General features: G+C 56.0%; 3 protein-coding genes across 8 annotated transcripts; all 3 read right to left on the bottom strand.

Annotated features, from left to right (window-relative positions):
- Positions 1–314: 314 nt before the first annotated feature.
- Positions 315–6961, bottom strand: HOXA6 (homeobox A6). Its single transcript, XM_065939323.1, has 2 exons — positions 1941–6961; positions 315–582 (listed from the first exon to the last, which is right to left on the bottom strand). The coding sequence occupies exons 1-2, from the start codon at positions 2380–2382 to the stop codon at positions 323–325; spliced, it is 702 nt and encodes a 233-aa protein (XP_065795395.1). The 5' UTR covers positions 2383–6961; the 3' UTR covers positions 315–322.
- A 1330-nt stretch (positions 6962–8291) lies between these two features.
- Positions 8292–15573, bottom strand: HOXA7 (homeobox A7). 4 transcript variants are annotated; one of them, XM_065939748.1, is made up of 4 exons: positions 14997–15573; positions 11620–11907; positions 10788–11375; positions 8292–9815 (listed from the first exon to the last, which is right to left on the bottom strand). In XM_065939748.1, exons 3-4 carry the CDS (start codon positions 11164–11166, stop codon positions 9478–9480), a joined length of 717 nt encoding a protein of 238 aa, XP_065795820.1. In that variant the 5' UTR covers positions 11167–11375; positions 11620–11907; positions 14997–15573; the 3' UTR covers positions 8292–9477. The 4 variants fall into 4 exon arrangements, with proteins under 4 accessions (XP_065795820.1, XP_065795822.1, XP_065795823.1 ...); XM_065939750.1 differs by having other exon boundaries at positions 11620–11895; XM_065939751.1 differs by lacking the exon at positions 11620–11907.
- Positions 15574–16979: 1406 nt separating this feature from the next.
- HOXA9 (homeobox A9) lies at positions 16980–21643 on the bottom strand. Of its 3 annotated transcripts, none has more exons than XM_065938973.1 (2): positions 19440–21643; positions 16980–18356 (listed from the first exon to the last, which is right to left on the bottom strand). In XM_065938973.1, the coding sequence occupies exons 1-2, from the start codon at positions 20017–20019 to the stop codon at positions 18118–18120; spliced, it is 819 nt and encodes a 272-aa protein (XP_065795045.1). In that variant the 5' UTR covers positions 20020–21643; the 3' UTR covers positions 16980–18117. The 3 variants fall into 3 exon arrangements, 2 of the variants coding, with proteins under 2 accessions (XP_065795045.1, XP_065795044.1); XR_010663658.1 differs by having other exon boundaries at positions 18220–18356; positions 18780–21643; XM_065938972.1 differs by having other exon boundaries at positions 18220–19529; positions 19707–21643.
- Between the last annotated feature and the right edge of the window lie 3859 nt (positions 21644–25502).

Here is a 25502-nt window from a genome sequence, read left to right as displayed (position 1 = left end):
GTGCAGAGGCGCTAATACAAGAGCCGGGGACAGATTCGGGGCGGGCCCGGAGATCCGGATCCGGCTTGGGCAGCCTGGGAGATCGGGACTGCGTGTGCAGTGCGTCTCGCTCTACCGCTGGGATTGGCTGTGTGGGATTTTTTTTTTTTTTTCTCCTTGTAAGAAATAAATGCTCAGGCGTTTGCAAAGCGCCAGGCTCCCCTGAAGCTTCGAAAGCCCCCCGTATGAGAGCAGGCGGGAAGAAAAGTTGGGGAGCAGGCGAAGGCAAGGGGGCAAAGCCAAGGGAGGTTGCAGCGCGCGGGCCTGGTCCCTGCCCAGGCGTCTATTCGCCCGCCTTTGCCTCAGCGTCCTCCCCGCTGGGTTGTGTGGAATTGATGAGTTTATTTTCCTTTTTCCACTTCATGCGGCGGTTCTGGAACCAGATCTTGATCTGGCGCTCGGTGAGGCAGAGCGCGTTGGCTATTTCGATGCGGCGGCGCCGCGTCAGGTAGCGGTTGAAGTGGAACTCCTTCTCCAGCTCCAGCGTCTGGTAGCGCGTGTAGGTCTGGCGGCCTCGGCGCCCGTGACTCCCATACACAGCACCTGCGGGCAGAAATGGCCGGACGCCAGTAAGCCAGGATCCAGGCCGCCTGACCAGTCAGCCCTGAGCCCCGCGCCCTGGTCTCGGGACTGGAAACCACCCGCCTTTCCCACTATGTCCGGGGCCCGAAAGCGGACTGGATGGGAGAAGATTATTTCATACCAAGCGAGATATTTTCCACCTAAAACGACTTGGAGTGGGAAATGATTGTTTTTGCAAAATCTGCTCAGTAAAAATATTACAAGAAAAAAGAATAGAACAGCATTCTTAAATCCGGGCACCTAAGTCTGTTTTGTGGGGGTACAGTGTGTGTGTCTGGAAATGATGGGTGTGGAACCCTGTGAGTAGGGTACACACTCCCAATTCACACACCGACCTCTGTGGAGTTATTACTGTGGTCAGTACTTCAGGACACAACATACTTTTTGGAAAATTTTAAATGGTCAGCCCTCTTAGATCTTTGCAAATGCTTTCCCATTGTATGGCCCTTCTGAGAAAAGCAGAGCTCTTGAAAACACAAGTGAATTTTAAAGCAAAAGACTGTAAGTTTTAAAATCTGCATTAGGCTCTGTCCTTCTCCAAGAATTCCCTGTGGAGTTTTTGGAAATTAGGGGCAAAGAGATGGAGATATGGGCCATCTGGGGCTTCTAGAATGTAGGGCTGTGATGGGCTATCTATTCTGATGCCAGAAAGACCCATGGGTTGGGGGCTCCCCCCAAGTTGGGTTTGTGAGACTCAGGCAGGGCCTCAGAAGGAGGCAGAAGTTGGCTGTGAGTGAGCAGTTGAGTGGAGGGGGGAGGAGGGGAGGGAGGAGAGAGCGGAAAAATCCTGAGGCCAGGGATGTGGCCCTCCAAGGCTTTGGGGAGACACTGCAAGGGGCCAAATGAGGGCCTCTTTCTAGATGGGTTTCTGAAGGGCAGAAAGGTGAGGAGCCAGTGAGGGAAAGAGGCGTTCTCAGGCCCGGTGCAGAAGGCCCTCACGACTGGGGGAAGCTCGCAGGGTGTTACCAGGGTGCGGGGTGGGCAGGCACCCTGCCACCCAGCCTGGCTCTCTCATCAGACTGCCCCGCCACTGGGTCTCACAGAGCATGGAGACCCCCCCACGCTCCCCTAAGGTGTCACCTTACATGGGTACCAGCGCCCTGCCTTCACTCTTTCACAGCTTGATTGTCCCATTGGGAATGGGTTGGGTTTATTTTTTTTAAAAAAACCTTTTTAAAAGCCCAAGAAACTTTGTTCATTTTTTCCTCCTTTCTTTCTGTGTCCTCTTTCTACTCTGTCTCCTCCTTCCTTCCTTCTTTCCCTGCCTCCTTCCCCCTCTCCCTCCAGTCTCTTTGAGGGGCTGCAGGGAAACACCTTACCCGCGCAGGAGTTCATCCGCTGCATCCAGGGGTAAACAGGGCTCGTGTACTTCCGGTCGGTGCCTTCGTCATGGAGGGCTTTGCCCGGCACGCTGCTGCTGTCGGGTTTGTACTGCTGCTCGGGAGGAAAGTGCAGGTAGTCCCCGGGGCCCCTCTGCTTGCCACTGCCCGAGGGCGAGGCGCCACTGAGGTCCTTATCAGAATAGAAACACGAGGCCCCGTACTCGTAGGATGCCCGGTTGCAGGCCAGGACCGAGTTGGACTGTTGGTAGAAACAAGGTGAGGTGTACGTCTTGTCCGGGAGGCTCGACGCCCCGTACGAGGCCGGGAAGGGCCTCAGCGCGTCATAGCCGGCCGGATAGAGGGGCAGCTGGCCCAAGAAGGAGTCCTGGCCGCTGGGCAGGCTCCCGGGGAAAGTGGGATTCACAAAATAGGAACTCATTTGCGCGCCCCTCTGCAGGACTGTGATTTGTTGTGTATTAGTACATCTGGCTATAACTATTAGTAGTCATCGAACTGGTTTGTTTCTGGATGGCCGAACGCCAAAAGCGACAGCAGCAAATCGCACCAGCTGACGCGGCGGCGGCCAATGGGAGCGAGCGCCGGAGCCCGCTCCCCGGGGACCGCGGCGACCGAGGCAGCAAAGTTACAAACAGCCCCCAGTCCGCCCGCCCGCCGCCCGCCCGCCCGGCAGATTGATGGGCGCGCACAACCAACCCGCCCGGCTCTCTCCCCCAACGCCGGCGGCGGGCACAGCCCGGGCAGGGGCACCGGTGTCCCGGCCGCCGCAAAGGCCCAAACAGGCCCGCTCTCTCCTTCCCTTTTGCCTTGCTGGATTTTGCTGGTTTTTCTCTCCAAACAGGAAACCTGACAGCCCCGCGCCGGGAGGGGCGGTGACAAGGATGACTCTACTCCGGGCGGGCCTGCCCTACCAGCAGGGCCCCGAGTTTGCCCCCTCCCCCTGCACTCCTCTCCCCCTGGGTGCGGGTTACCGACATGCAGAAGGGATCTGAGAAACCAGGCCTGCGCCCCAGTTCTCTCCTACGCCTTAGGAATCGGTGCATCATCTCCTCCTCTCTTTCCCCAGTCCCACCAAGGGCCTGGGCCTCGCCACTAAAGGGAAAGGCTCACATCCAGCCAACCAGGGCTAGGATGAGGCTAGTCTCTTCCCCTGCCGGCCCCCTACTCCCACGTACAACATGTCTCCTTTGAGTCTCCAGAGGCCTCCTTACAATGGCCAGCTATTGCCTGGCCTCAAAGCGCGCGCACACGCAGGCACACACACACACACACAAGCTGTGAGTCCCGCTCTGGCTGCCTCTGAACCCAGGAACGCAGAGGCTGGAAACCACTGGTTTCAACAAGAAAGAAATCTACAGAGGAATGAGTTCCAAAGCCAGCCCTAGGACCTGCTCCCCTCTCGCGCTCCGGGCTGGGTGGCAGAGATGAGACAGATCCAGATGTGGAAACTCTGCCCTCATTTCAGAGGTGCTAGTGACCCAGGGTGCCTGGCTCAACCCAGCAGAGAGGGCAGCTCTGCTGGCCCAAGGCGGTGGCAATAACGAACGTGCTTGGTTTCTGGGTCACCTGTCCAAAGGGTACTGTCCTGGAATATCCCCCTTTCCTGCCTTTTCTGGGACTTTGGGGGAACCTGCCACCACTGTGGCTCCAGAACCAGAAACAGTTGTCTCCCCAGCTCCAGAAATTATCTGAATTGCGTTTACCACGGTCGCAGGCCTGGCCTTCCCCAGACAGGACATGAAAAGCCTGTCCTGGGCTGTGCTCTCTTGCCTGAGAGCTGTGCCTTCAAGATAGTTGACTTTTACAGCGCATAGATCAATCTCATTTTGTACAATGTGGTACCATTCCAATGGCATTTTTACAACTGTATTTGTTAGGCTTGTAAAACCCTTGAATTAGCTTTAAAGTCCTCAATTCCGTGGAGCTTGAAGAAAGACTTATTTATATGATTTGGTTGAATTTCCAGAGGATGTTTATAAGATCTGTAAAACTGGTGAATGCAGGCTGATGGGGTTCAGAACTTGGGGGGGTGGCAAGGGTCCCTGAGGAATCTGGCAACGACTTCCTTAATCTCTTCCTTGCTTTTCAATTTTTTCCCCTCACTTCCCCCAAGGAAAAAAATTTGAGAAAAGACTGGGCTCTGATTGGCCTCCCCAGAGACTATGGTGCATCCTTGAAATCAGCTGCTGCCCACTGAATGGGGGCTGCACCCAGAAGCCTTCTGCCTGTGCCCCAATCAATTGAACCTGGGAAAGTTTCTCTTTTGCATATATAAATAACAGCCTGGTAGGAGAGGATATAATTTTAACTTGCCCTCAAATTTCTTTAGGAGAAGGATCTGATAGGTGAAAATTAAAACTTGAGAGTCGAAATTTTTAAAGGGAGTTTTAAAAAGCTGTGTTAGAAGAAAATGTTTGAGTTCTTTAAACAATGCCATCAGATGACAGTGATTTCGAGCAAGTTATTAAGATGAAAATAATCATTTGGAAATGTTGATAAATGTTTATGTTTATCATTTCTGCTTTATTCTTCGAGGTTCCACATAGTGTTGGGACTGGGGGCAATTTACTAGTATTATTAGTATCTGTTATGGTTTGACCTGAGTTCTCAATCTAATCATTGTCTCAGTCAACAAAATATTTGATCTCTCAGCTAACAGCGAAAATAGCGTATTTCTAGCTTCTATAGGCACTAAGATGGAAAAAATATATTACACTGAAATCTCTCTAGGTGTTAGCCAAGGCTGGTACATATCATGTTGGCAGCTGCCCAATTTATTTCTCCAACCAGCATTAGCTGCATATATATATATATAAAGAGAGAGAGAGCGTGCGCACTCCTTTCAGGCAAGAATAGAAGCCCCAGACGCTGGAGGGAGCCTCTCCTGGGAAGGTGAGAATGGCCACCAGGGTTCTTTCCTCGGTCAAAGCCACACAGAAAACCCACTTACCTTTCGCTGTTCTTCAAGGCGGACGGGATGGTGAGCAGAGCCTCACACTTCGCCCTTTCCCTGGGCTGCCCACTGAGCTCCTCGACCTCCGCGGGTGTGGAGGGAGGCCTGCTGTCGTGCGGGGGGCTCCTTGAGGGCCCCCGCGTCCACTGGGCTCGCTCGCCCAGGCCAGAGCCCATAGCACACAGGTGCGGCCTCTGCTTGTCACAGGCCCTCGCGTGGAGCCAAAGCCCGCCTTCCTTGCCATAGCCAGTCCTCCTCAGAGTCAGCCAGGCCTGCAGGCCCCAGGACTAGGAGTGATAGCTCCAATTTCTAAATCCCAAAGCGCGCGCGTTTCCCGAACCAGCGTGCGCCCCCGGGGCGCCTTGGAACGCGCAGTTTGGAGAGAAGCAGCCATGACGTGCCAGGCGGCCTGTGCGACCAGTCTCCATGGTTGCTGGGTGGAAGCAGGACCCGAGTCTAGTCGGGCGTCCAGCTCCCGTCAAGGGCGGTCAAGGCGGGGGAGGTTCCCGGCCAGTCAGGCCCTGGGAGGCCGCCCTTCAGGTCCTCCCTCGCCCCCCTCTCCTAGGGTTGCTTGGAAATCTCTGAGGGGCCCGCGCAGCAGTCGCGCCAGGCTGCACTACGCGGGGCTGCGATTGGCGTCGGTTCCAGAGACGGCCACAGCGTGGCAGCAGCGAGCGCCCGGTGCGGTCGCAATAAATTATCTGCCCGCGGCAGCCGCAGTCAGGCAGCCCACGGCCCCGCGATGCAAATACGCCGCTTTATCCGCCTCAGCGCATCTCGCCCCACCCCCGGCGCGGGTGGAAGCCCCCAACGTCCACAGACCCTTCTCAAGTATCGAATGCATACCAAGGCATCATATTCAGGTGGGGAAAACAATAACCACCAAAATCAAACAAACAAACAAAAAGAACTCGGGCCGAGAACGGCAGGGTCATTTCGCTGTCCCAGGAAGCTACCGGGACAAATCTGGCCGAGGTTCACCTAGGCCAAGTCAGCTCTGCGCCACCGCCACCGCTCTCCTTCAAGCCCACGCCCGATGCACCCTCCGCGCCTCCTCCCAGGCGGCTGCACAGTTCTCTCCCGGCTCTCTCGGGAGATGGGGAGCGCGGTCGCCAGACATCCCGCTGCGCCGAGGTGGTTGGGGAGGGGGGTGTCCCCCTATCGCCCAGACTCGGTTTGTGTCCTTCCTTCAACCTTAGCTGCGGCCCCTGCCACTCACAATAACACCACTACATCCTCTGCACCGAAACTTCCCGCCAAGCAACACCCAACAATTAACCCCATCCTCTCCTTCAACACAGAATTCCACCCACGAACCTGTTCCCTCTCCCCGCGCGCTCCAGACATCTCTCTCATCGGAAGACCACGCGAAGCGAAGCAGGCACTCAGCAGAGGATTCTGGTTGAATTAGTAAGTTTTTGGTTTTTTGCTCATTCTACCTTTACTGTCTAGAAACCACTTCCCAAGGAATATGTTATAAAAACGCCTGTCGATGAATTCACTTTGCCCTCCTCACTTACTGTCTTCCCACCTCGGGAACTATCTCCAGTTATTGGGGGGGGGGGGGGATTCAATCCTGCCAGTTGGGTCATGAATGAAAAGAAGAAAAAAAAATCCAAACCCGGGAGGCTGGTGGGGAACGCAGGGTGCAGGGTCACTTCCTTTTGGGGGCTCTGCGAGGTCGCTGGGGAAGGGGAGAGAAGCCCTCAGTTGGCGCTGCCCCGTGCCAGGGAGCTGTGGCACGGAAGGAAGGTGAGCCAAGGTGAGCACGCCGGGGAGAGGGGAGGGAGGGAGTGTGTGTGTTGGCGTGTGGGAACTGTGGTGTGTGATGGGGGTGCGTGTGAACGGGTAGGTGGGTGGGAGAGGGTTAGGTCTGCCCCCTTCCAGGGCCGCCCTGGGGTGCTCTCTCCCAATGCCGCCGGCGCCCGCTGCCTCCTCACCACCTTTGCTCCTTTCTCCCCACGTGTCTCACCTTCAGATGGCGGTTCCCAGAAGCTCCAGTCCCTCTGACAGCTGTCGCTTGGGCAGCCCGGGGAGACGAATTGTCCTTCGTGGTGCTAGAGGACGCAGGAAATTAGCCAGGTTGCGAGTTGCAAAGCGGCCGCCGCGGCGCCAGGAACTGGGCACACCCCACCTCCAGCGGGAGCGGCCGGGCCGGGCCGGGCCGGGGCCTCATCTCGCTCGCCATCGCCGGACAAAGCACAGCCGAGCCTGGCTGGAAGGCTGAGCTCCGAAGCAGGCAGGACGGAGCGGAGCAAAAGAATGCGGCTCTATTCTCGCAAGGGAAATTATAAAAAAGTTCATGTTCACGGTTCCCATCCACATGACCGACAGCGGCCAATGGAAGGGCCGAACAACTCATAAAGTTGTATTGCAAAGTTGTAAATTTTCATAAACAACAACGGATTTATGACCCTTTCCCCATCACTAAGAGGAGGCAGCTCCTACACCGGCGCCATCTTACCACCGAGGCGGCCCCGAGTTGGGGCCGCAGGTTTTACAGACCTAGTTGTGCCGGGGGTTTATTAAAAGAGTAATCAGAAGCGGGTCCAGCCCAAGCAGGAGACGGGAGTCGAGGTCTTCGCCCGCCGAGCTGCCACTGTTCTGCGCTGTCCCCACCGCCCCTCGCCTCTTCCCCAGCCCCAGCCCCTCATTTTCCGCATCCAGATGCCTTTGCCAGGGTTTCGCAGCGGGGTCTGTGGCCAGTGCCCCTTCCTACCCCCTTAGCTTCAGTGCTGGGTTCTGGGGCCGCCTCGCTTTTCCTGAATGTGGGGCTGGGGGCGGCATCAGAGGCCCTGAATCCTACGTCCTTTCCTGGGCTGGGTTCAGGGCTCCTGGGGAATTCGGAATCAGTCGCAGGATGATATACCTGCTGGAACCCATTCTATAACCTTAGAGGAAAGGGTGGACTTGGGATTCTCTCCTGGCATCCATGGAGGGTTGGGGGAGGTTCATAGAATAGACTATAATGTATCAATCGAAGATTTCCGTTTTTAAGGGATCTGGAAGATGTTTGTATACACACCCAAACCAGACAAAAATTTCCACACAGAAATGTATATGTACAATTATGGACACACAGAAATGTGTGCACACAATTATGGACACAAATACATAGTTGTGGACTCACAAAAATACACAAAGGTACACACACCTATATAAATCTCCATAGCAATCCATGCGAAAAGGGAGTCAAGAGGCATATACACTAGTACATGACACCCAGCACTTGAACCCTATCCGTCCTTCCATTTTGCTGTCCCAAAGCCCCTTTGGCCATACGGACCTAGCCAGGGCTTGCTCTCCAGCCATGCTTCACTCTCTCTTCCCCAGCACACCGCAACTCCCAGATAAAGCAGTCCACAGTTCTTTGTCATCAAGCATCTTTATTTTTCTGTTACATAAAACACTGTTAACTGGGCAAGACGGGAAGTGTAGGAAAATGTACCTTCCCGTTCCTGGAAGCCCAGGCTAGAGCTGAGAGGGATGAGGGGGACACAGGACAACACAGGAGATGAAGGGCACTGGGGAGGGCATCAGTCCCCTCACCGGCTATGGAGTTAGCTCAAGACAACACACCATGCTACAAAGTCACCCCATTGACACATCCTTCCCAAGTCAGGACATTGCCTTACAAATGAGCTCCAAGACTATATAAATGACCAAAAAAAAAAAAAAATCGTGTTCAAATATACAACATTTGCCATTGTAGGAAAAGTCAGGGTACACATGTTCAGCATGGCTGGACAGGAGGACACAAGGGCCAGGGGAGGGGCAGGGAGGCTGGGAGCATCTCTGCAGTTCTACTAAGCAGAAGCGAACCCAGAGGCCCAGGCAGCTAGCTTGGGAATGCTCCAGAAGGAGGGGATGATGGGCCTGAACATGAGGTGCCCAGACCAAAGGAGGAGGAATTCTAGATTGTAGCACTTAGAATGCTTTGGAATAAATATATTATTTTCCATTTAAATAGAAGCCAATGCCCTGGTCCCCGGATCCCAGCGCCTTCTCAGCGCAGCCTCAGGGACCCCAAAGGCTACTAGCCGGAAGCAGCAGAGGCCTGGCCGAGGAGGGGGGAGGGTTCCGCACTAGGTAGCAGGCGAGCCAGCGAGCACAAAATAGGTAGTTTGGGGCGAGTAGGTAGTACTGAAAGTCAGGTCCTTGCCGGTACCGGGGGAGGTGCTGGGGTCTGACAGTGTTGGGACACTTGTGGGCTTCCTGGGAGTGGAGGCCCTCTGGGCTGGGCCCATAGGTAGTTTGGGAGTGCCTCTCCCGGAGGAGGCCTGTGCTAGGTAGTATTTTAACCGTGCCAGCGCAGAGCTGGCCGGCCTGGGGTTGGGGGTGTCTGTTGGGGGTCCTCAGAGGCAGAGGGGATCCCCAGCGGGACCCAGTCTGGTGACTGCTCAGTCCAAAAAGAAATTGGGAGCTGGAGTGGGTAATGGGGTAGACTGGATGCAGGTTGGGGAGTGGGTGTTTTTTTTTTTAACATTTTATTTCTTTTTCCACTTTTGTAAATAAAATCAGTCTCTAAAGACGCTTCCCAGACTGTCTGTGCAGCCGGGGCCCTCATTCCTCCTCCTCCTCGTCCTCGTCGTCCTCCTCCTCGTCGTCGTCCTCGTCGTCGGCCTTGTCCGCGGCGGTGGCGGCGGCGGCGGCTGCAGAGGCGGCGGGCGCGGCACCCTCGGGGGCGCCGGAAGCGGCCGGACCCTCCTCCTTATGCTCCTTCTTCCACTTCATGCGGCGATTCTGGAACCAGATCTTGATCTGGCGCTCGGTCAGGCAGAGCGCGTGGGCGATCTCGATGCGGCGGCGCCGCGTCAGGTAGCGGTTGAAGTGGAACTCCTTCTCCAGCTCCAGCGTCTGGTAGCGCGTATAGGTCTGGCGGCCCCGCTTTCGGTCCGGCCCTGCGAGCAGACACATGGACACATGGACACAAGGACAGACAAACCGACAGGGACACAGGCCAGGGCATCAACCCGGCTGCCATTCAGGAGCGCGCATCTCCCTCCGGGCCCTGACCCAGCTCCGAGTCCCCCTCCGCCCTGCGCCCCCAACCTGAGCCGGGGGAGGAGCGGGAGTCTTAGCGGAAGACCCCGACTGCGGTGCCAGACGCGCAGGCAGCTCTGTGAGGGGGGAAGGCGCAGAATCCCAACTTTACAGCCGCTCTTTCCAGGCGGCTAGGCTTCCACAATGTCCTGCTTCCCCCTGACAAAGGGAAATTGTAAATATAGAGTGTGGGCAAGTGGGAGACGCTGCGCTTTTGCCATTCAAAGGCGAGCCAGCCGCTTCCCCGCCTAGCTAGGCAAGTGGGAGACCCTCTCCGGCGGCCCTCACTCCAAGGGCGCCTTTCCTCCCCAGCAACCCGCGCCCCCATCCCCGGACCTTCCTAGGGCACTGGGCTCTCTGTCTCCACTCCCACCCATCCGTCCCTCCCTACCTTTAAATGGCCCCTGACAGAGGGGCGCAAGAGGGACCCTAAAGGGTTTGGCTCTCCTTGCTTTTGAGAAGAAAAGCCAGGCTGAAAGGAAAAGGAGGAGGGAGAGAGAAGAAAGGGAGGGAGAAAGAGAGAGGATAAGAGAATAGCGAGCAAACCAACTTAATGTTGAGATTCCAAGGCAAATGGAGTTAAATAAATTTACGAGGATCGAACCCATTAATTGGGCCATAAAAAGTTTTATGAGCCTCATTTACATACAATGCTACGAGCTCTCCAAGCTATGGCGCCTCGGCTCTAATTAAAACCAGAAAGGCAGCGCCGCCAGGAGTCACGGGGCCGCCGGCTCGCAACCGCTTCGTTCCGCGCTCCGCGTCCCCAGCCCGGCGCTCCCAGCTCCCAGTCCGCCCGCCCACCCGGCCCGCCTAGCGGCTGCGCCTACCTGAAGACCGCATCCAGGGGTAAATGCGGAAATTGGCCTCGGCTGAGCCGTGCAGCCCGCCTTCGTCTGCCTTGTCGCAGGCGCCTTTGGCGAGGTCACTGCAGAGCCCCGGGATGTTTTGGTCGTAAGAGGCGCAGGGCAGGTTGCCGTAGGCGTCGGCACCCAGGCCGTAGCCAGACGCGAAGGGGTTCTGATAGAGGGGGCTGTTGACATTGTACAAGCCCGGTACGGTCGAAGGGAAGGCGCCGGCGGCCGCCCCGTAGCCGCTTCTCTGCGAGTTGGGCGCAAAGGAGCAAGAAGTCGGCTCGGCATTTTGGAACAGAGAAGCCCCCGCCGTATATTTGCTAAAAAGCGCGTTCACATAATACGAAGAACTCATAATTTTGACCTGTGATTTGTTGTCCGGCAGCTTTCAGTGTCGGTTTTACGAGGTAGCGTGATATATGATAACATTACACCCCCAGATTTACACCAAACCCCATTTTCTTTTGGACGGAGCTCGCCGCAGCACGTGACCGCCCACATGACTGCCTCCGCCAATCTCAGCCGCCCTCACAGGTGGTCTCGCTCGGCTGGGCCCGCGGCAGCCTAGAATGGAAGGGAAACAGGCTCAAATATGTGGCCAACGAATCTGTCCGCGCCCGGCTGGCCTGGCGCATCCCGCGGGAAAAGGACTCCCGAGGCGCCGCGTGGAGGCTCCGCGCGCCGCCAGCCCGAGCCCCTGGCCGGCAGAGGCCGCGTGAAACCGGCCGGGCGCAGTCCTTCCTTGCTTATTCCCGGACGCTGGACCGAGCTGGCGGGTGCTCCCTGCCCCTCTTTTCTACCCACTCACCCAAGCCAGGGAGGGTCTCTGCGCTCCCAAGTGCCGGTCTTGTACTCGGTGGCCAAGCGGACAAGTCTCAGCTCTGGGCAAATCGACTCTTTGCCTACGTTCCCGTCCCAAGTCCAGTGGCCCAGAGGCCGACTTAGACTTCGATCCAGATGGGGCCGGCGCAGCGTCGCTTGCAGCTGCAGCAGGAAGGCCACCACAGACTGGAACCATGTGGTTGGAATAAAGTCAAGGTCTCCCAGCTTCCTTTCCTAAATCGGCGGCGCACTGTTTATCCTCCTAAAGGAAACACTGAAATATTTATCTATTAATGAGCCTCATTTGCCAGCAGATTTATTAACATGAGCTTTCTCTCCCTCCTCCCGAACACCGCTGGCTGGGCAGGCTCTGTGCGTTCTCTCCTGGGCACCTGGCTGGCCTCTGGCAGCCGAAGAAATTCGTGGACAGTCTTGTCCTCCGTGCAACTCGGTTCCTCTTCGCTCAAAGAGAACCAAATCTCTTTCCCCCAGCTTGTTGGGACCTCAGGCCCACACCTTTCCAGGTGCCAATGTTAGTATAAGGTTTCTGGTAGCCTTCACTGGGGACATCCCTGGGCCTCGGCTACCTTCTCCTGGGCGCCAAACATGCTTTAGAGCCAATTTGGAGAGCAGAGAGGCCCCAGGGGCCTGGGGACTACAACCCCTATGTTCCTCCATTTCTTTTGGAGACCCCCAAACAAAAGGGGAGACCCCCCCCCCTTCAGACCTTTTCCAAAAGGCAGCTCTGGCAGCTTCACCTTTCCAAGTTATGGCTTTACTTTTCCAAGACTGGAGCACAAAGTAGTCTCACTCACTTCCACGCAGGGCCCCCACTCTAGGACCTTACTTTCCCAACCCTCCAATCTCCAGCACAGGGTTGGAGCACCCCAGAGGGTGGTGGGGCGACCCTTCCCCTAAATGCCTCATAAACTGCCCAGACTGCGATGGAAGCCCAGCGGCCGGGTTAGTATGCCTTTTACTGCTCAGCTCGATTGCACACCATAAACCCGACCTCACAATGGAATTGCCCCGGAAATTCTCCTCTGAGTTATAGAGTTTGATTCCTTGTGTACAAAGCACTTCCCATCACTTTCAGAGGGTTCGGGCTGTCCCCGTTCACCGCACGCTCTCAGGGGGTCCCAGAAACACAAAAGGTGACAGGAGGGTTCACGCTTGGATGAAAATGGAGTCCCAGCTCTGGCCTAGCGGACTGCCTGAGGCATAGGTGGGGAAGTGGGGGCTGTCTGAGCAGGTGGGTGCCTGGTGGTTTTCCCTGGGGGCGCAGGGGCCATGGTGTGGCAATATCCAGGGATGCCCTTTATGGAGGACCAGGGTGACAGCGTGTCCCCGTTGGGGAATGGAGGGCGTAAGACTGGTAGGAATGAAAAAAACAAATATTCCAAATAGCATTACTTTCCGGTAGGAAATAAAAACCTAAGAAAATTAAAGAAAGACCAAACAAACAAGAAGGCTAGGAGATCAAAGAAGCGGAATTAGACAGCTTTAGACCAATAAATTGTTCCTCGGGTGACACAGAGCAAGATGCAAAGAGAAAGACTGGCCCCGCCGCCGCCGTCTGTCTAGACTCCGGGGGCTGGAGCAGCCGACAGCTATGGCGTTTGTAGTAGAACCTGCCCTAGTGAGGCGACCTGACAGACCGAGGGGGAGCGATTTCTGGGAGTGCAGGAAAGGGCCCGTTCCCAGCCAAGAGGTCTGGGAGCCCGTGCCACAGGCTCATCCCTGCCCGAGTTTTGTCGGGAGCAGGTCCAAGCCATCCTGGCAGAATGCACTGATTCTCCTCCTGGGCCAAAGAGGATCCAGACACTGCCAGCAAGGCCTCAGTCTTTCTGGGCCCAAGTCAGCTAACCCGGCTGAGCCCCACGGGTGCTGAAACCTCCCTTTCGTTTCTGAGCTTCTCTCTCCTCTCTTGCCTTCTGCGGCGGGGTTTTAAAACGGAAAAGCCAGACAAGACCTGGCTTTCAATATGGCCTCTTTAAATGCATGTTCGCAAGCTTCCGGCTTTCTATTTATTTGGCCGGACAGACACACATGCACTGGATTAAATGTGATAATATTCACACAAATACTCGTTGACGCTCAATCTGAAGCAGGCCACGTGAAGGCGGGTTTCTTATCAGCCGAGTCGTCTTTAGATAAAGACATTTTCCTAGGGCCCTCCTGGAGCTGGGGTCCTACCTACCTAGCAAAGTGTTTCCCCTGCTTCTCTTTACCAAACGGTCCTCAATATTGAAATCCAGTTAAGAAGGTAAACCCAGCTCTGGGGCGGTGAGTGGAGCCTGCCAGGAGTCGGGCGGGTGAAGATTTGCTTCTATAAACGTTGCCACACGCAACCCGCGCTCAGGTTGCGCGCCTCTTACGCACCCAATGCGCAGTTTTCCATCGCGACTCGGACACCGACTCATCGGAGTGCAGAGGCGCTCCGGCGGCCGCGGGGTCCCGTCTGCGCGCCTCCCGGACACCCGCCGGCCAAGGGCAAGAGAGGCCTTGCCCGGGGTAGTCCACGAGGCCTCTGAGTTCCCGACCGGCTTGCACCTACCTGGGGCCTCCGTGACCGGTAACCACCGATCTGCTCCTTCGCCGTTTATTTAAAGTTACATAAATCGAGCTTTGTATCTGCGGCTTGGAGACATGGCCACGGGTGACTCTTGGGGAAGCTATAAAACCCCTTTCACCAAAGGCTGTGAAATTTTATGTATTAAGTAAGGAAATAAGTAAGGCGTGTGTCTGTAATACCAACGTGTGTATATAAACAGAAAAAGGAGGGGAGAGAGACACACGGATAGTGACGCCCAGGAGAGATGTCAGCCAAAAAAACGCAGTCCCGGGTTTTACAGCGTGTACAGCGCGGAGAAGCAGGTTGTAAACATTTTGTGGGCTTGGCGGAGATTATTACAACCCAAATAAACGCACCGCGTGGCGTGTTCACAAGGGCTCAGGACTGCTTCGGCGGGGTTCCCTGTTTGCTTTTGCATTTTCCTCCTGAAATCATTCTGTACCCGGGGCTGATCCTCGCAAACGCGGGAACGCACCAGGGCCGCCTCCTGGAAGGGTCTGAGGCGTATACCCCCGCCCAGGGTCGAGGGTAGGCTCGAATGGGATTGGGGTTCCCTCCCCGTCCTCGCCTCTGAAGCAGGGGACGGAGCCAGAGTAGCCTTGATGCCTCCACTACCCAGGAAATTCGGAGGCGAGAGAAAACAAGGGCGGCTTTCACCACGTCAACTCTTGTCCTGGAGCTGGGATGTAAATATAATTATTTTAAATATGTATTTTAGAATAACCAAAGCAGTTCCTGGTCCCGGTCCCGGGATTCCCCATCCTTCCAGACCCACACTAGACAGTTACCAAGATACGCCTTTACGCCCAATTCTCAGCCGCCTGATTGTCCCGTGACGTTTTTAAGGCGGCCGAGTCCCGGGGTCCCGGCTCGCCTCCGAGTGCTGACTCTCCCTGCACCAGGACGCAGCCTTCGGGGGGTCTCTCGGGTCGCCACAGGACCCTCGGCCACTGTGTGTGCCCTCTGCGCGCCCTCTGGAGGGTCACCAGGTCCACGGGCTGTAGGCCTTAGTCCTGGTGTCTGTCCGCCGGTCGGTCGCGTTCTCCGAGTGTCGTGAGGCCCCGAGGCCTGCCCCAGGGTGGGCCCGGTCGCCCTAGATCGGTCCCCGCGACTGGAGCTACCGCCCCGCAGCCTCGGGACAGCTGCAGCACCGCAGCGCTAGGCCCCCGCCCAGGATGGGGAGAGACCCGGGCGCGAACTGTGCAGATCAGGCGAGACCCAGTCGCTTGCTTTTTTTTGTCTCCCAGCGAGGCTTGTGGCCAGGCGTGAGCGGCACCGAAAATATACGACCGCCGTTCGCTCAAATCTGGGGCTCCCATTCCAGAAGAGCTTGCATCAAGTCGACATTTTAGGAACTTCCCGGGGTCGCGGCGGCGGGAGATGGCGGCGCGGGTGCCTCTTGCGTGGAGCCATACTGCCATCTGCTGGCCTCTCCTTGACACTGCAGCCCAGCCGCCCGGCCTGAACTTCGTCAGCAGCCGCCGCGGGTCGGGGGTACCACTCTCCACGCCGGGCAAGGGCCCATCCCCGGGGGGTCTGCACGGAGCCCGGAATCTACGCTACCGAGAGGGCAGTGCCCATAAAAAAGAGCTGTTTCCGCAGCCGCTTTATCGGCGGCAGACAGAGCCAAGAAATGAAAGGGTTTTGGTGGAAAATCTTAATTGGGGCTGGACAGTTGTAAACCCATTAAGGGCCGAATTCCAGACAGTTCGCAGACCCGGCCTTTATGGCACACCCTCACTGCCCATTCTTTGAAGTTTCCTCTGTCTGCAACAACAGAGGGCGTCCCAACCTGGCGGCAGGGTGGGGGTGGGGGTGAGCGGACGCCCCATCCTCCGTTGTCCCCATTCCCCTTTTCCGCGCCCAAACACAGATAACTCTGCAAAAATCGAGGGCCGAGGGCCGAGGGCCGAGGGCGGGGGGCCGGGGGCGGGGGGCGGGGAGGCGAGAAAAGAAAAGTGGGGTAGGAGGCTGAACCTCCGCCACATCTAGAAGGCGCTCGGGCCTCCGAAGTTGTGGCCGTTCCCCCCGCAGCCCTTTACACCCCATAAACGGTAACAGCCCTCATTTTCTTTTATGGCGCTTAGGGCTGGTCAGTTGCCTCGGCTCTGCCTCTGTCAGGACTTGTGCTCGGGAGAGGTGTGCGGGGCGGGCCCGCCTGGCAGGATGCGGGGGGCGGGGTGCGGGGGCGCGGGCAAAATCCAGTCCCCTGGGAGCCGCCAACTGTCCGTGCCCGCGGCCACGTTGGGGCGGCCGGGCTCCAGATTCCCTCCTGGTAGAGGCCTTTAGGAGGCAGCTCTCGGTCCTGCCACCGCCCTCCCAGCTCCTCCTACCCACCCTGCCGGGGAAGATCCAGGCCCCCCTCCAGTCGCGGTGGACCCGGGTTTGGGGAATTCTTGGGGCGCCAAGACGAAAGAATGGCCATTCCCAGCCACTGGACAGCCGTAAGCGACATCCCAGCCCGGCCAACTTCTCTGAAGCCTCCCCGCAGTCCCGCAACCGGACACAAAGCCGGGAGCAGGGCCTCTCCGCCGCTTGTTGTCCACCGTTCCTCTGCTCGCTGCCTGCACTCGCCAGGCAGCCGGCGCGGGAGGCAGAGCGGAGGGCCGCCTGGGTCTGGCTGCTGCAGGTTCACGCTCCCAAGTCAGAGACACAACTGAGCTCCGTCCTCCTGCATTTCAGCCGCTCTGCCACCCCCAGCCTACCCAGGCTCCCCTGCCCCGGAGAAGAAGGTGCAAAGAGCTGACCCGCAGAAATTAGAAAAGAATCAATATATTTTATTGGCAAAAAGTTAAATATCATTTCAACACAACGATTTGGTCAGTAGGCCTTGAGGTAACTATTGCAAAATATACAGTGTGCGTTCAGCTTGATGCAAACCCCAGATTCATTAAGGATACAAATCTACAGTAGCCCAATGGCGGTTTCATAGTGTATAATTTATTATCAATAAAATTAACTCCATTACAATAAGCATTCATTTTTCCCCCAATTAAAATTAAACATAAACCATAGGTAGTAACCATCTGCACATACGTATAGCTCCAAATTTCCTCACTGTTTGGTGCAAAAACAATATTCAAGCTTGTTTACTTTTTCTTTAGTATGTGGATTGTATATATACAATGGACAAGACCAGTCTAGAGTGTGTGTAGAAACTAAAATGTCCGCATTTCAAAAATGAAGAAAACCATGAATCTATGCGTCCCGGAGAATGCTTTCTTTCTTGTTTTAAAATTTTATGTCACTGGGAAATCCTTACAGCTAGTTTACAATCAAAGGTTAACAGCCTAGTTACACAGAAGACATATTCCACTACAGAGCTATACTCTATGCAACTGCTTTCTCCCCTCATAAACAACCTGAGTTCAAATCGAATTCTAGCTTTCACAATCACAACGGGTGCGTCACCCATCACAGAAGTTTGAGTCACAAAACATAATTACCACAATAAAACACAGTATTCAAGTATCTGGGCAGATCACTCTGCCGCACAAAGAGCAAATTAAATTAACTACACTCAGTCTAAAAACTATACAGCCCGCCGTCAATAGTTGTGCATTATAAAAAGGTAGTTTTTTTGTTTGTTTGAAGTCAGGAACAGGTAGATTTTTTTTTTTTTAATATATACAAGCTAGCACATAGAGCCATCAGTGCTAATGACCCCACCTTTTTTTTTTTTTATCTTATAGAAAATGGAAAGCTTACAATACCTCCTCCATCAAAGTGGCAGGCCAAGGAACCAGCCTGAACAGGGTTTGCCTAGGACATGAGGCCTGGAGTTTCCAACTGCCTTGTGTGGGGTGGTGGAGGCTGGGGTAGGCTGGGGTGGGGTGGGGGTAGGAGAAGGGGACGGGCAATTCTTTCTCTCTAGCTCACTCTCTCTTTTCTAAATGAACTCGAGTCGCATCACTCGTCTTTTGCTCGGTCCTTGTTGATTTTCTTCATTTTCATCCTGCGGTTCTGGAACCAGATCTTGACCTGCCTCTCCGTAAGGTTGAGCAGTCGGGCCACCTCGTACCTGCGGTCCCGGGTGAGGTACATGTTGAACAGAAATTCCTTCTCCAGTTCCAGCGTTTGGTGTTTTGTATAGGGGCAGCGTTTCTTCCGCGTGGAGCGAGCATGGAGCCAGTTGGCAGCCGGGTTACCTGCGGGTGGGGGACAGAGAGGGGGGATTTAGGAAGCGAATAAGCACACCCACCCCCCTCCGCTGGGGGCTAGGAAAACTCCTGGGGTCTTCAGCCAACGTGCAGGGCGCTGCTGAACTGGTTAGGGAAGGCAGTCGAGCCTCGGATACAATGGAACCCTGGCAGACAGACGCAGGGACGGTCACTTACAATTGCACGCCGGAAAACCTCGACTCCCCCCCACCCCCACCCCAGACCCTCCTTTCTCCTCCTCTGTCCTCCTTTCCCCTCCTCTGCTTCCTCCCACTCTCCACACGTTGTGTAAGAAGTGAAATTTGCAAACAGATCTCTTTCTTGCCACACTGGAGGAAACCACGCTGCCCTGTGTTCCTTAGCAAGCTTAATATTCTATTCTCCCTCTCACTGACTCTCTTTCCTTCCCACCTTTCCATCTACTCTCCCCATTCCTTATTTTGACCTCCCGGGAAGGCCATGGGAGCTGGCCAGGCCGGTATGGCGCCCCTAGGCACCCCAAGGCCGTTGATCACTTCTCCAGTTTATTTGAATAATCTAGCACGGGGACCCTCGCATCCCGGTCGCCTGCAGCCGCATCTTGGGCAGGGTTTACGCCGCCTCTGGCTGAAGCAAGAAGTGGAGAGAATCGGCCGTCTTCCCCAGCGTCCCGGGTCAGGCTGCCCAGGCTGCAGTTGCTACCGCCGCTCCCGGACAATCTAGCCGCACAAAAGGCTTTCTCTGGCGCGTCGCTTTCGAAGAATCTCGCCCAGAGTATCTCTGTCTTGGTCCCGGGCAAGCCAAGGAGAGGGTCACCAGGTCTCGGGTCGTCCCGAAGCGCCTGCCCCGCCCCCTCTCCAGGCAGCCGCCGCCTCCCCTCCCCCGAAGCCCGGCGGGCCGGCTTGTCACTGCTTTCTGGACTTGGGGGGCCCCATCCGAGGGGGCTTCCCAAACAGCAACTTCTGGCTCCCGGCCTTTGCTCAGGAGGCTCCCAGCGAAGGCGAAGGCAGGCTCCGGAGAAAGCTGGAGGGCCGGCAGATCCGGGTGGCCGGCGTGGAGGCGGTGGCCGGCCTGGAAGGAGGAGACACTTACTGGGATCGATGGGGGGCTTGTCTCCGCCGCTCTCATTCTCAGGATTGTTTTCGGAGAAGGCGCCTTCGCTGGGCTGTTTTTCTCTATCAACTGGAGGAGAACCACAAGCATAGTCAGTCAGGGACAAAGTGTGCGTGTCAAGCGTGGGACAGTCACCCCTTCTGGCCGACAGCGGTTCAGGTTTAATGCCATAAGGCCGGCTGGAGGGCAAGCCCGCGAAGGAGAGCGCGCCGGGCGTGGGCTCCAGCCAGGAACGCATGTACCTGCCGTCCGGCGCCGCCGCCGCCACGGGCGCCTGGGGGTGCACGTAGGGGTGGTGGTGATGGTGGTGATACACGGCCGCGGGCACCGCGTTGGCGCCCGCCGCGTGCACCGGGTTCCACGAGGCGCCAAACACCGCCGCCTTGGGCTGGAAGCTGCAAGGGCTGAAGTCGGGGTGCTCGGCCAGCGCCGCGGCCTGCCTGGGGGGCTGGCCCAAGGCTCCCGGCGCGTAGCGGCCCGCGCCCAGCTCATCCGCGGCATCGGCGCCCAGCAGGAATGAGTCCACGTAGTAGTTGCCAAGGGCCCCGGTGGTGGCCATCGCCGTGCCCCGCGCCCGGCCGGCCCGGCCCGACCCGCGGAAATTATGAAACTGCAGATTTCATGTAACAACTTGGTGGCACCAGTGGGGGGGGAGTACAGTCACCTAATAAGTTGCCGGCGCCCGCGCCCCCATTGGCCGCGCGCGTCACGTGCCCGCCCGGCAGAACAATAACGCGTAAATCACTCCGCACGCTATTAATGGCCCGGTGTTTTGCAGTCATAATTTTTATAGCAAAAGCCATATGTTTTTATGCAAAGGGATCGCGGCGCTCCGCGATCGGGTTTGTTTTAATTGTGGCCAACGAAGATTAAAAGATCAAATCTGGCCTTGCCTCTGTACTCCCTCCCCTCCCACCGCCACCACCAGACACACACTTCTTAAGCGGACTATTTTATATCACAATTAATCACGCCATCAGCAAGACGCGGGTCCCGCGCGCGAGTGCGGCCAGCAGAGCCCCTCACATAAAATTAGACAATAATTGAAGCCATAAAAAGGCAGCCAAATCGCATTCTCGCTCTACTGTATTTAAATCTATATTTATGATATTTCATAAGGAGTTATTGTTTCAGAAGCCACACAGGCTGGTGGGAAATTGGGAACGACCAACAGATTCGTTTGCCTCCTCGTGACTCCCAGCTGTAAAAATTTACGAGGACTTGGAAAGGTTAAATTAGACTGTTGTGTTTGGTTGGCGAGCTCCCTGTAAATAATCCTTGCGGTCCCTAGAGATGCGAGTTTACCCGGGGCTGGTCGAGAAAAGTCAAATTCAACGCAGTATCCGTCCCAGACTGAGCCACCACCACCTCTGCCGGAGCGCGCTGGACAGGGAGAGGCCACCGAGAAGGCAGCATCAGTTGTGAACGCCCCCGGCATCTGCCCAACTCGAGCGCAGGGCGCCCGGGCAGCTCCCCAAATCGCCGCTGAGCCTCCAGCGAGGGCCCCACCGAGGAACGGCCAGGGAGACAGCGGCCAGTCCTCCCTGGGGCGATGGATTTGAGGACCTGATTGCGCCCCGCGCTTGGCTCCATCCCCGCGTATACGCACGACCACCGCGCCCCGCTCGCGGTCCGCCGGCATCACTATCCACACCCCCGGCAGACCCAACAGGCGTCCCAGCCGTGTGTTCCGACCTTGGAGGCCCTAACGCTGAGCTCTGCAAGCCTCGGAGCTTCTATCAGGGTCATTCCCTGAACCCGAGCTGCGAAAAAACACGAGGCAGGATCAATGAAAGGCGAGTTCTCTGGCGAAAAAGCAGCTCCGCCTAAGAGACCTCTTGACTCTAGTAGCTGGGAAGTCGGCACCGGAGCGGTTAGCCTCTGAGCCCCCTGTATGAGTTCTTCTGGGCTCCTTGGTCAGAAAGCTGACCACTATCCTGGACCCGCCTAGGTTACCCACCCGACCCACGGCTCTGCAGTTACAAGGCCCCAAACTCCGGGCTGCAGATCAAGTCCAGGGCTAGAAATTAAAACAGGGAGGGGCACAGGACATTGACTTTTAATCCTATTTCTCAGTTTGGCCAAATTGAGGAAGGTATTTCTTACTCCTTAGAGTCTTTCAGAGGTAAATTAAAAGGCCTCAGCCTGTATGTTAATTGAGAAAAAAAACAAAACCAAAACAAAACCTACCCCCAATCCGAACAGAAAGAGGCGACTCCTAAAAAGGGGTAATTAAATTCACGTGTGAACATTGTGCCTGCAAGAGTGTGTTTCTCATTAGCCCTCTTCCCTGGCGGCGAGGGCGGGCGGCATCGATCTCTTCCATCTTCTGTTTTTCCTTCATCCTCCCCAACAGTTCCAGTAATCCCCCCCCCCCCAAAATCCTGATATATCCCTGTCCCAGGCGGGAACCCGCAAATGCCAGGCTCTCCCGGAGAACGAGGCTGCGGAGCCGCGCAGAGAGTCACCGGGTGCCCCTTCCTCTGCCCGCGCCGGAAGAGGGAAGTGGCCGACACAATGAACTCCGACGTGGCCGATCCTGGCCGCCTCAGCCCCCTCCTCCCTAATATTTTCCTTTCCTTGTAAATTCCTCCGCCCCTATCCCCACCCCCACTGCAGCCCAGGGTGTCCTAAATATCGACCCCTTAGATTTTCATTAAGAAAAATTAACTCTGGAGGAAACCTTCACCCCTAATTGTAATTGCCTACAAACAGACTGGACACGCCTGGTTGCCTTTTCCTTTTTTTTTTTTTTGGTAACCAGAGAAGACACCAATTATTGTTAGTAATGTTTAAAATAAAACAGGCTATGTTGTTTTAAATAACCTTAGACTTTCCCAATAGAATGGCTTCTAAATAATTATCCCGCGTTGAGAATTAAGCAGTCCTTACTGGTGTGAGGAAAAGGGGGAAATCACAAAACTAAATATTATCCCTATTTAGCCCACACGTTTGGGGAAAGAATATTCAGGCTTTTGTGTTTGCTTTTATTTTGGAGGTGAAAGACATTATGTGTGCATAAAGAAACAATAAATGGGTGTAATTACAAACTGCCTTTTCTAGCTTGAGAGTTCAAAAACCTTGGCCTCCAAAACGAATCCACTACTCAAGTCCTGAAAATGGCAGAGAGGAATTGAGGAGAATGCCCTGTGACAGCCTTTCCGATAACAGGAGGGCAGGCTGGGCAGTGAATAGTTTCTGGGCTGCTGGAGCTGGGGAGGGAAGCGCTGTTCCGTGCGCTTGAGCCTGAAGGCCCGCAGGCGTGTTGGATTCCCAGGGGTGGAAATTGTTTTCAGTTCTCGGTAGCAAGAATGGCCCCCTTGGCTTCAAACCGTGGCCTACAACTTGGAATGCGGACTCGGTGTGTAGAATTTAGGCTTCCTTTCCCCTGTTATTTGAAACACACTGGCACTGGAACGATTCCCTTCTCTAGTAATGTCCCCACAAGGATGCCATATCTAACATCCTCTGACCCTGATAGAAGCTACTGGCAAGCAAACAGCCAATCTTTGCCCTAGCGGGGCCCCCTTATCGCAATTAAAGCGAGAGCCTGGACCAGCAGTCCGGGAAAGCAGAGGAAGCTTTGTGGCAGTTCCCTGCGTGTCGGTCCCCCGGGCCTGGCTGAGCCCAGGACTCAGCCTCATCTCCCCATTGAAGTCAGCGAAGGCCTCCTTGCCCTCGGAATGGGCACACAAAAACGACGAGAATTCCCCCCAATCAGATCGCCTAAGCTGCCGTTCAGGACCCGCGAAGTAGGAACGCCAGGCCGCCGCCATCCGGTCGTGATCATAACCGAGGCCTTGTCTGGGCCACGGCACACCAGGCCGAGATCCACAGCCCTAGACAGCCGCGCCCCTCCAGCTCTTCCTCAGCAGATTCCCACCTCTGCTTGAACACGCATGGAAAAATAAGACACCCCACACCCCGCTCTCCCTAAACAAGCCCTGTATCTCTTCCCCCAGTTCCTCCCAAAGGAATAGTTGGGGAGGAGACAGAAAGAAAACTGGACACAGACTGAAGATGAAAGAAAATTAAGGAAAGAAAAAAGGAAGGAAGGGATAAACAAGAAAAAAAGAGGGAGGAAGGAGGGAAGGAAAGAAGGAAGAAAGAGTCCAAGGCAACTCTTGGGAGTAGACAGGGGTTTACAGAGAGAAGGGTAAGTGACAAGGCCAGTATCCCAGCCCCTGTCAGCCCTGTCCGCTTCCTGGTTTAGGCTGAATCTCCACTGGCAAAGCGATCTTTCCTCAACTGGTACCCCAGATTGGGCTGGAGGTGCCCCGGCCTTGCAGGAGAATGGCAGAGTCCCCGGCCAGGCGCAGGCCCCGAGCGGGAGACGCCCAGGACAGAGGCGTACGCCCCTGACCTTGAATGGCCCGGGGCCCAGAATTCCTACCACGCCCCTGGCATCCGCGACGGAGCAGGTAACCTGACCGTACCTGCTCCAGGCCAGGTAGGGGGAGTGGGGGAGGGGTGTGAGGCCGGCAGCCTGGCAGAGCGTTGAGGAGGCAGGGTCCAGGCTCCTGTGCGGGGTAAGCCGAGGTTGCCACCGCAGGCCTGGCACGACCAGGGGTTGGATGCCCCGCCCGGCCCAGCCCGGCCCGGCCTCCGCGCGCACAGGTACCTGGAGACGATTTCAACTGAAGTAATGAAGGCAGTGTCGTGCTGTCGAGAGAAAGGTGGATCCCAACAACAGGAAACTACCTAAATCACCGACCAGTTCTGTTGCTGCCCGCTTGGAGCTGCCTCGCCCGCCGCCGGCGCCGCCGTTACTGCCGCCGCCGCCACCGCCGCCAAGTGAGAACCCTGCGATCGCGCCTGGCCCCTCGCCAACCTGCTCCCGCCGCTGCCGCCGAGCGCTTCCGGGGCTGCCGCTAAGGCATCGCGGAGGAAGAAGCCGCCGGCCCCGGTAAGGTAAACCTGGGAGAAGGAAGGTAAAGGAGAGAGGAAGATGGAAGGAGGAGAGAAAGCCAGAAGAGAGGAGGGAACGAGCAGCGTGCGCGCTTGTTTCCCAAATCTTGCAGCCCAGCGAGCCGGCGCGGCGCCGAGCGGCTGCAGCCCAGGGCGATTCGCATGCGCCACGGACAGCTCGGAGCCCGGCTCCCTGTCTGGCCTCGGCCTCCCGCGCTCGCTCCCCGCCACTCGCTCTCCCCCTCTCTCCCTCCCCGCCAGCCAGCCAGCCGGGGCGCACGCTCCCGCGCCCCCTCCCCCCTGCTGTCGCCCCCCCCCCACCCCGCCTCCCGCGAGCAGGAAACGCGTGGCCCCGCCGAGAGCGGTGGGGGAGGCCGTGCTGGGGGCGGCAGGACCCATGCAGCCCCGCCGCGGTCTACCTAGCCGCTGCCGCGGACGCTAGTGACCCGCTGTGGGCCCATCCTGCTCCCCGGAATCCTAGTCTGGGGGTCATCGAGGACCAAGAGACCCACGAAATAGCCAGCCTCTGCGAACCTCCCAGGGGGATCCCGAAACAAATCCTGTTTGGCTTCCTCTGTCTATGCAGCTCCCCTCTCAACTGAAACCACTGGTCCAAGACAGCCACAATCCAGATATACTAGCAAGTCATAAAACTGAACAAAAGCCGACAAACCTTACGGCACCAGGGCTATAGGGCCCAGACAAATTACGACCGTCTAGGTAATATTTAAATAGATGCCTAAAGTAATTGCAGGGGGCGCGGGCTAGTCCTCCTGTTGTAAAAGCGGTGGACGGGATAAAGTGGAAGGTGAAGATAAGAAGTCAAAAAAAGAGGTAAAATTAAAAAGCTTCATTCCACAGCTTTTATTCTTCTATAAGAACATAAACATCATCTTTTTTTTCCACGCACAGCAGCATTACAATATTAATTTATTCTGATTTAAGATTAGAAGTAAATAGAGCTAGAACTAACATTTATAATAATGATAGAATGCATTTGCATAAAACAAGATTGGCAATTTTTCATAATAATAGACATTTATACAGATTTGTATTTTATAGTTTTTTCTTTTTCTGCACCTACAGGTTTGACCCTTTTATGCATGTAACTTCACAGTATAAAGGAAACCCAGC

The sequence above is a fragment of the Muntiacus reevesi genome, chromosome 6, assembly GCF_963930625.1.
Source record: "Muntiacus reevesi chromosome 6, mMunRee1.1, whole genome shotgun sequence".
Taxonomy (NCBI): domain Eukaryota; kingdom Metazoa; phylum Chordata; class Mammalia; order Artiodactyla; family Cervidae; genus Muntiacus; species Muntiacus reevesi.
This window is presented reverse-complemented; position numbering and strand designations above follow the sequence as displayed.